Here is a 9860-nt window from a genome sequence, read left to right on the forward strand (position 1 = left end):
CCTTCATCAGGTGCAACTCTCCACTCAGAAGGGCACTCATCAAGCGTATCAACTACAAGATCTGCCAACTTAACTTGTGAGAGTCTATCCTGCGCCTGACCCTGTATGATCCTCGTGATCAATGTGGGTTGCACCGTGACACTACCAAGGAAGACCCTTGGTTCTCCTCCCGATGGTACTAAATCAAACTTCGATGCAGTTTCGAGCATGAACCATTCCTGGACCATAAGTGAGGCCACCACGCCTCTCGGTTTCCTGCTCAAGGCATCGGCCACCACATTTGGCTTCCCCGGGTGGTACTCTAATGTGAAGTCATAGTCCTTGAGGAGTTCCATCCATCTCCTCTACCTCATGTTCAGCTCCTTCTGAGAAAACAAGTACTTCAAACTCTTATGATCTGAAAAGAGTTGAAATTTCTCTCCATACAAGTAATGTCTCCAAATCTTCAGGGCAAACACAACTGCCGCAAGCTCTAGGTCGTGTGTCGGATAATTCTTCTCATGAATCTTCAACTGTCTCGAGCCATAAGCGACAACTCCTCCATGCTGCATCAACACACAACCCAAACCTTGGAGCGAAGCATCACTGTAAATGACATAGCCACCACCACTAGAAGGAATCGTCAACACTGGAGCTGTGGTCAGTCTAGTCTTTAGTTTGCTGAATGCTTCCTCACATGCATCCGTCCACACGAACGGAGTATCTTTCTTGGTCAACTTGGTCAATGAAGATGCAATACTCGAAAACCCCTCGATAAACCTCCTGTAGTATCCTGCCAAACCGAGGAAACTACGTATCTCTGTAGGGTTCTTTGGACGACTCCAATTCTTTACTGCCTCTACCTTTGACGGGTCCACTAGTACTCCATCTTTTGAGACAACATGACCAAGGAATTTGACATCTTCTTTCCAGAACTCACACTTCTCTAGCTTGGCATACAGTCTCACCTCCTTCAAGGTCTGCAACACTGTTCTCAGATGCACCACATGTTCTTCTTGTGTCTTGGAGTATATCAGAAGGTCATCCACAAACACCACAACAAACTCATCCAAGTACGGGCTAAATACTTGGTTCATCAAACTCATAAAGACAGCTGGTGCATTCGTTAGACCAAATGGCATGACGACAAACTCATAATGTCCATACCGGGTCCTGAAGGCTGTCTTCGATATATCTTCTTCCTTCACTCTGAGTTGATGATAACCGGATCTCAAATCAATCTTAGAGAACACCGTAGCAACTTTGAGCTGATCGAACAAGTCATCAATCCTAGGTAAGGGATACCTATTCTTGATGGTCACCTTGTTCAGCTCTCTGTAGTCCACACATAACCGCAGAGAACCATCTTTCTTCTTCACGAACAAAACAGGTGCTCCCCAAGGTGAAACGCTAGGTCTAATGAACCCTTGGTCTCATCGATCTGCACCTTCAGCTCCTTAAGTTCATTATGCCCCATTCTATATGGCGCCTTTGACACAGGTGCTGTACCGGGTACTACATCAATGCAGAAATCTACCACTCTTCGAGGAGGTAGCCCCGGTATCTCTTGGAACACTTCACCAAACTCAGATACTACCACAATGTCTGCGATAGTTACTTTCTGATCCACTGACTCCACATGTGCCAAAACTCCTGATCTCATGGCGTTATCGGACTTGAGGCAACGATAACGAAACACTGGCTCTCCGGGTTTATGAAAGGACACCACCATGTCAAAACAATCAATCACAGCATGCTGTGGTCTCAACCAATCAATCCCCAAGATCACATCATAGGTGTGGTCCGGAATCACAATCAACGAAGCAGAGAACTCTCTACTTCCAATCAAAATAGGACAAGCTTTGCAGATTGTCTCTAACTCAAGTGACACTCCAAAGGGTGAAGTGACACATAAGGCGTCCCCAAGTGGTGTAGGAATCAATCCTAGCATCTCTACCACCGAACTAGCAATGAATGAATGCGATGCTCCCGTATCAAACAATACTCTAGCAAGGTAGTCAAACAGTGATAATGTACCTTCCACTCCTATGTCTCGCTGACCCACTGCGAACACTCTAGCTTGGCCCGCTGGTAGCTGTCTCTGCGGTCGTTCCTGCCTACCCTGAAGTGGTCGGGTACAATCTCGAGCTATGTGTCCCACTAGCCCGCACCGGTGGCATCCTGCTCTCTTCGGTTTCGGGCATGCTGAGGCGTAATATCCCATCTCGTTGCAGCCGTAACACCTCACCGCTGCCAATGGTCTGAATGGTGCAACCCTGTTAGCTAGGGGTGCCGCCCTTGCCGAAACCTGATAGTGGGGTCTTGGCCTCTTCCATGACCTACCCGTCGGTCCTGAGTGCTCGTTACCTGTACAAATCGCCTTGCCCTTTCCCTTTATGTCTCTGCTTCCCGCATCTTCTGCTTGAGTCTTATTTGCTTGCTCCAAGTTCATGGCACTCTCAAATATCAACTCCCTAGTAGTCAGGCAAATGACTGATATCATGGTCTTGTACTCTTGTTTCAGCCCTCGTAGATACTTCTGAGCTAAAGCGGTCGTACCCATAGGCCTGACATACCGATACAGCTGTAAGAATCGAGCATCATACTCTCTAATGGTCATGTCTCCCTGCACCAGTGCCAGAAACTCCAACTCTAAGTCCTCCTGTACTGAGGCTGGAAAATACTTCTCTCGGAATATGGTGGTGAAACCTCCCCATGTGAATGTAGACACATCCACAGTCTGTCTCATGCTCTTTCACCAGTCTAGAGCATCACCCTTGAGAAAGAATGTAGCTATCTTTCTCTTCTCAATCTCTGTGCACTCTATCATCTCAAAATAAGTCTCCATACCCTCAATCCAATGGTCAGCTACCATATGATCTAGTCCCCCATGAAATGTAGGCGCTGACAGTGCACTAATATCCTTGATCAGCTTCAACACTCGACCGTCATCTCTAACCGCAGGAGCTGGCTCAACCTGCTCCTCCTGTGGAGCAGCCTCCTCATACAGGTTCTCCACGTTGCGGACTCGGCCCGCGGCCCTACCTCGACCTCTCGCCCGTCCTCGGCCCTGTCCTCGGCCCTTATCAGCGTTCATCACCTTCAAACAACGAAACACTTAGTCAATACTTGTGAAATCTCGAATTCAACTGAAACAGATTCAATAGGTATTAACATGAAATTTCAGGATAAGATGAATCATCGAAGTATCATCACGATACTCCCTAGAGGACCAAACCGTGAGGTATGGCTCCTAAAACACTCTCGCGTACCCGACGACATATCAATACCGAGGAGCATGTGATGGGTGCCCGCCTGCAGTCGGATCGTTGCTCCCGGATGATATTGCTAATCGCCAAATACGCACTTAGGCTCTGATACCAACTGTAACGACCCCAAAATTTCGAGCTTAAAAACTCAAAATTCTAAAGTCGTTAAACCCAAAATAATCTCAATAAAATTGAAATCATTAAAGTGTCACAGCGGATCAATTCTGAGTTCTCAATACAACTCAGACGAACCAATTATTACAACCCAAATTCTAATCCATACATAAAATGGAAATGTAATAATCCTCACAAATCTCACAAATAAAATCACACCAGTTCTCACACACAAATCCACGCTAAAACCTCACCACAAGTAGGATACGAACGACTTCGACCTTCCGGATTCGTCGCTCAATCTCCACTAATCAGCACCTGCAGAATTATCCCTTACACCATCGGATTGGTGCACCGGGATTGTAAACACAAACCCGGTAAGCTTTACAGCTCGTATGAGTAAAATGAAAATAAAACTCGCATATTAATGCATATGCGAAAATCCACAAATCAAACAAATATAAATGCACTCATGAGTCAATGGACGGCCCATCTGGTTGTCCCAAAGAAATATGAAAAGAAGTTCTCATGAGAAATTAAGTAACCCTTCTGGTTACCCAAATGCATTTATAATACGGGTACCAAGAACGCTGGTACACATCTGTTACCCCTCTCGTAATACACCGCCGATATTGGGTAGCCACCCGCTACCCAACATCCAAAACAATATGAGTACCCATGAGCAGATAACTACCCGTTACCTCACATGCAGTACTAAGGCAGACAGACTAGAGCTCTAACTGTATCGTAACTTTCGCCCGGCCAAAGGCTAGGTTCCGACTTGCCAAACACGTACAATAATCTCACATCATATTGTACCAATCACGTCCGAAGACAAATCAACATTTTAACAATCTCAATGTTAAAAATCACGTACAATAATCTCACATCATATTGTACAATTCAAATCACATGCTCAATATATTCACAATAAAATCATAACAGTATATTATATAGCAAACTATATATATTCGTACATATTTACCATTTATACAATATATATATAGTCCAATATATCTTATACATGTCATATTTCACAACACATGCTCAATACACAATCTTCCGTCATCAAAATGATCATTTCTAATGAATTAATAACAATATATAATATAATGAACTATACATATATGCACTTATTACCATTATACAGTATATATATATAATCCACTAAATTGTATACATGATGTAATTCATTATTAAATACTCTTGCAAAATCTTGAATCACCGCGAGGGTAAATTCATAAATATGTGAGATTTTACTCACCTTATTGACTTGAGCGTAATTCCACAATTCCCGAAGATAATTCATTTCCTCGATTTAACGATCACCTTGAAAAGATAAGAAAAGAATTTAGAATCGTTTCGTAAAAATACGTGAAGGAAGTTTTCGAAAACGATCGACAGAATACAAGTCGATATAAACGTTACGGAAATGTAACGTTTTTCGAATTAAACGTTCCGAGAACGTTTCCGTTTCTCGTTTAATAACATCGCAACCAAACACATTCATTCTAATTAAAATTCGAAATTTTATAGAATTCAAATCAAACTAATATTGTTTGAAATTTAGGGTTATTACAGAGATTTTAGATCCTTAATTTGGCATATGCTTGAATGTAGGGGTGGGCACGGGACGGGGCTCATCCAACGTCTGGTCCCACTCTTTTGAATCGGGACGGGATCGGGACGGGACGAGGGTTTTTAAGAATGCATCCCACTCGAGATTAATCCCGGTTGGGACGGGACGGGACAAATCCCAACTCTCTATGAAGTTAAATAAAAACCTATATTTTTACTTTTTCATTAACAAAGTAACATTTAATAATGAAATTTTAACAAAAATGCATATTATGTTCAAAATACTATAATTTAGCATTATTATTTGAGTTGAAATAATTTTGGAGTTATTAAGAACATAAATTAGTTTCATTTTAATACAAATATATAAGAATTTTTAAGTTTTCATTAAAGGTGGGACGGGACGGGACGAAGCGGGATATAAATTATTCGTCCCACGTCCCATCTCACTATTATGAAACGGGACGGGATCGGGACGGGACGAACGTTTTTAGACTTCCGTCCCGTCCCGTCCCGTCCCTATGAATTTCGGGACGGGATCGAGACGGGATCGGGATTTCCGTTTTTTATGCCCACCCCTACTTGAATGTGTGTTTGATTCTGTTGTTGTGTGTGTGTGTCAGTGTAATAAGGGTTTTACATGTTCAGTTGATCGATTTGTCTCAGAGTTTCTACTTTTGATGATTCATGATTTAGCATTTTCCTTTTTGTCTGATCGATTCATTATCATTGGCATCTATGGAATGTATTTACTTCAAACCAAGAGTTACTTGGTAATCAGGAAGCAATGTAAAAAGGGTAAAGTTTGTTGACAACAATAAAAAGATTTTGTTCATTCTTCATTATATCGTTTGTTGTTGGCTTGTTGCAGACTTTCTCAAGTACTGTCGAGCAGAAGGCAAAATGGATTTTTGACAAGCTAAAAGGTCTAAAAGGATAGATGATGAACTGAGTATATATCATTGTCTATTACATTCTAGAATTTATTATTATTATTATATATTAAATATTATTTTATAAAACGTATTCAAAACGCTACATACTAGAAAAAACGTATTCAAAAAGCTACATACTAGAAAAAATGTATTCAAAACGCTACATACTAGAAAAAACGTATCCTCGTATCATGTCGTACCTGTATCCGTGTTCCGTACCCGTACTGGTGCATCATAGATCCTTGCCTTTAGGAATAAAAATCTATTCGTAGTCTTTTTTTTTCCTACGCCAATGCTCCGACTCTTGCGGAGTACCCTAGCAATACGAAACCACAATTTACTTACGTTGGCGGCGCCCAATGCTTTGCCAACCTAGCAACAAAGAGATGGCATCGCCATGGTCACAGAGAAGTGCTTTCTCAGGCTGTGGTGGTGTGGGTAAACCCTCTTGGGTGGTCAATTCCAAATCGGGTTACGCCAATTTGGAATTCATGGTGATGGCAGCTGCTCTGTTGTCCAAAACAAAGATCAAACAAGAGGTGGTAGTTAGGCTGATGGGCAATAAGAGGAGGATGACAACATCTCGTGATGGCTGGAGTTCGGTGTCGGTGGTGACATATGCTAGGATGCCGATGGGAAGGTTTGCTCAAATTTGGGCTTGGGCCAAGGTCTTGGGTCTAGGTCTGAGTCTAGATTTAGGGAAAATAAAGTTTGGGCTTGGATTTTCAGACCTCGGGTCAAAATGAAGATGGCTGCTGCAGATTTAGTTAGCCTTAACAAGGCAAGGAGATCGCTTAGATCTCAGTGTCCCTCACCTAAGCTATGCAGGGGTGAATCTTGTTTTTTTATATTTTGGATACTATTTGTTGCACACCAATTGAGGTCATAAGTGACAGTAGTAGCTACTATATGGGTTTAATAAGCTATTCGGTTCATCATTTGTAGTTTAGATTTATTTGTGCGTAATCTATAGTGATGATTACCTGTTATATGTTGTTAATTGTACCAGGTGGCTCTATTACTATATTTTTTATTTAGATTCAGATCAACTTATAATGTACGTGTCTTTTAACTGGTTAATAAAATTATCATTTAAAAAAATATATATTCAAAAGTTTCGGTTCAAGAAATTGCTACATGGTAATGGCACTAGATGCATTAGGTGGCATATGTGAACAGAAGTACTACGTACACAAAAGGTGAAGACACTGTTCAAGCAACACCTGAAGCGTAGTCAATTTCTTGGCCTGCTGTTTCATATTCATGACAACAATGGCAGAAACAATGTTAGACAGAGCGTATTGATGCGATCACTATTGTTTCAAGGGTGAAAAAATATTCCTGGGTGTTTTAGGCTAGTGGATATCGCCTTTTTATGTTTCGCATGTATACATGACCAGTCACCACTAGCTATACCACCAGCACATCCACCACATTTTGTCCTCTTGGTCTCGGCAAAACTTCACCTTTCAGTGTACCAAGCTCCCCACAAGGCCACCTACTACACATACAAACAGACCTTTGATTGTTCTATAGCTTCTCCAGAATTAAGTACGTTAGCCAAAGTCTGTATCTATACAGATATACAGATTTTCTCGGAAGTCCGTTTCCATTTTTGCACCACTTTTTGATCGAAATTTTTCATCTCCACCGTTTAGTATGTAAATAATACTGTGTAGATTATCTTTACAAAATTTCAACCAATTTAGTAATCGTTAAGGCCCTCAAACTCGAAAAATATATAGACGAACTGAATTTTGTTAAACTTTGAATCGTTCATGTTTATAAAAAAACGCAATTTTGAGGGCCTTAACGATTACCAAATTGGCTGAAATTTTGCAGAGATGATCTACACAATATTATCTAGATACTAGACGGTATAGATGATAAAATTCAATCAAAAAGTTGTGCAAAAATAGAAATCCGCACCAAAATTATTGGTGCAGATCTCCGCAGCCAAGAATGCTTATACATATATATCGAGCGGGTATATATGAGATTCTGTATTGTCTACGTATTTTCGGATATTCAGAGCCCTCTTTCGTGTTCCCTATGATAGTTTCCAAGTCGTTGGTACGTAGGGTTTCATGATCAAATGCGAAAGAAAAAAAACAAGACAAGCGTACGTACGTGTTTGAGCGTTTGATATATGCATGAATTGTGCAAGTACATATATAAGCGTGCATTAGATACTTATGCGGCGAGAGGTGATTATAAACAGTACTTAACTGCTAAAGATGAAGTACTGAATTATTGATATAATTCAAATGCTAAATATGGTGATTTATTATAGCCAAGTTCTGCAGATAAGATGCATGGTATCATCGCTTGTTAAGTGCGTTCCTGCACGGCTTTTGTTTTTTACTCTACCATACAATAAAGCGATGAAAGGAAAAACAGACAATTAGCAATTATATAATAAACAAAAGGAACGCAAGTACGTAGCTGCTAATTATAATGGAGAGCTTAGCTAGAACAGTGATATTAGTGATCTCATCTCAATGGAGCAAGTCAGTGCCTGAAGTTGTGCTGCAGGGCAACTCTACTTCCAGCTCTGTCGACGTTAAGGTGCTAATCTGGATCTCGGTGAGCATCTGACGAAGATCTGAAGTTTCTTCCTTGAGCTTGGCATTCTCCTCAACAACCCTGTCATGGCTCTCGGACAAATGATTCAACCTGTTTATCAGGTTCTGGTTTTCGGTTCTGAGCCGAAGCACCTGTGACCAGAGCTCATCCAAGTGCTTCTGTTTCCGCATCCGTGATCTGCGAGCTGATTCTCTGTTTGATATCATTCTTCTCTGCTTCCTTTGATCAATGATGTTGCTCAGCTGCTGCACTTGTTCTTCAGCTTCATCGGAGGTACTAGAGTTGTTGCTGAGACTCGAGGATTGCACTGGAGTAGCGAACAACTGATCATGTCCCGGAGCAGGGACTTGTGTGTGATATAAGTTGCTGAAGAGGGATGCGCCATTGAATTGGAAGGAGGAAGGTACGTTATCCTGCATGATAATATTACCAAAATTTGCAGGATTCGGAATCTGGTATTCAGGTGTAGTCAGGTAGTGGAATCCTGAAATCTCACTGGAAAGCATGGCTCTGAGTTTTTAAAGCTAGGAGCTATAGCAGGCTATAAATCCGATTCAGTACTTGAAGGATATGTTGTACTGATGCAAATGTCGTTTGGAGGCCATATGGGATGACAGCTTGAAGAAGTAGAAGAGTTTTTATAGGAGGAGAAGGGGGAGAGATAGTGGGCCAAAATTAGCAACAATTAGAGTAACAGTTCAGGGGCTTACATAAGCAAAACAATTATTGAAATGACAACTACAAGTGTGAGTAATGTAGCAATGTAGAGGAAGATATATGCATATATAATTGCACATAGCATATGGACCCTAAATACTATTTCATCATTTTAATTGTGGTGGTAATAGCTAGCTGGGAGTGAGATTGATCTTATATTTGACTTGGTTGGTGAAGTTTATAATGACAGTGTGTTTGTATCTATGACTATATGTGATCGACTGGGCATGCATGATCATGCAGTTATGAATGTATGAGATATTTGGATAAACCATATAGAGATACAATGATGGCTTTGATGAGAAAAGGGTCGGTGCATGTTGTGGGGGGTAGTGTAATAATGTTTATAAGGAATGATTTGGTTTTGGAAGAAGAGGTATTATGACTTAGGAGAACTGGAGTTGAAGTCAAATAAACCTAATAAGTGATCTTCCTTTTCTTCTTCTTCTTTAATCCGAGCCAATTTCATACGCAAATTACAAGTGCAGAGCTCACTTTCTCTAACACCTTGACCCGTGACGCAATGAGAGCCAGTTTAAAAGGCTAGGAAAACTGTTTGTGATGGATTATGTTAATTAATGGGGGAAAAAATCGATGACTCACTGAGCACTTGTAGTCTTCAACCCTTGAGTGATCGCTTTATCTAAATTGTTTGCATCAAATACCTAAACCCCCGTTACAT

The 9860-nt window shown here is 41.0% G+C and overlaps 1 protein-coding gene across 1 annotated transcript; it reads right to left on the reverse strand.

Moving 5' to 3' along the window:
* Positions 1–8167: 8167 nt before the first annotated feature.
* LOC126791507 (basic leucine zipper 8) lies at positions 8168–9049 on the reverse strand. Its single transcript, XM_050517964.1, has one exon. The coding sequence runs from the start codon at positions 8965–8967 to the stop codon at positions 8374–8376; it is 594 nt and encodes a 197-aa protein (XP_050373921.1). The 5' UTR covers positions 8968–9049; the 3' UTR covers positions 8168–8373.
* Positions 9050–9860: the final 811 nt, after the last annotated feature.

This window comes from Argentina anserina, chromosome 4, assembly GCF_933775445.1.
Source record: "Argentina anserina chromosome 4, drPotAnse1.1, whole genome shotgun sequence".
Taxonomy (NCBI): Eukaryota; Viridiplantae; Streptophyta; class Magnoliopsida; order Rosales; family Rosaceae; genus Argentina; species Argentina anserina.

Excerpts from the sequence above, each read along its gene's own strand:
- LOC126791507 (XM_050517964.1), bottom strand. The coding sequence starts at position 8,967 with ATGCTTTCCAGTGAGATTTCAGGATTCCACTACCTGACTACACCTGAA.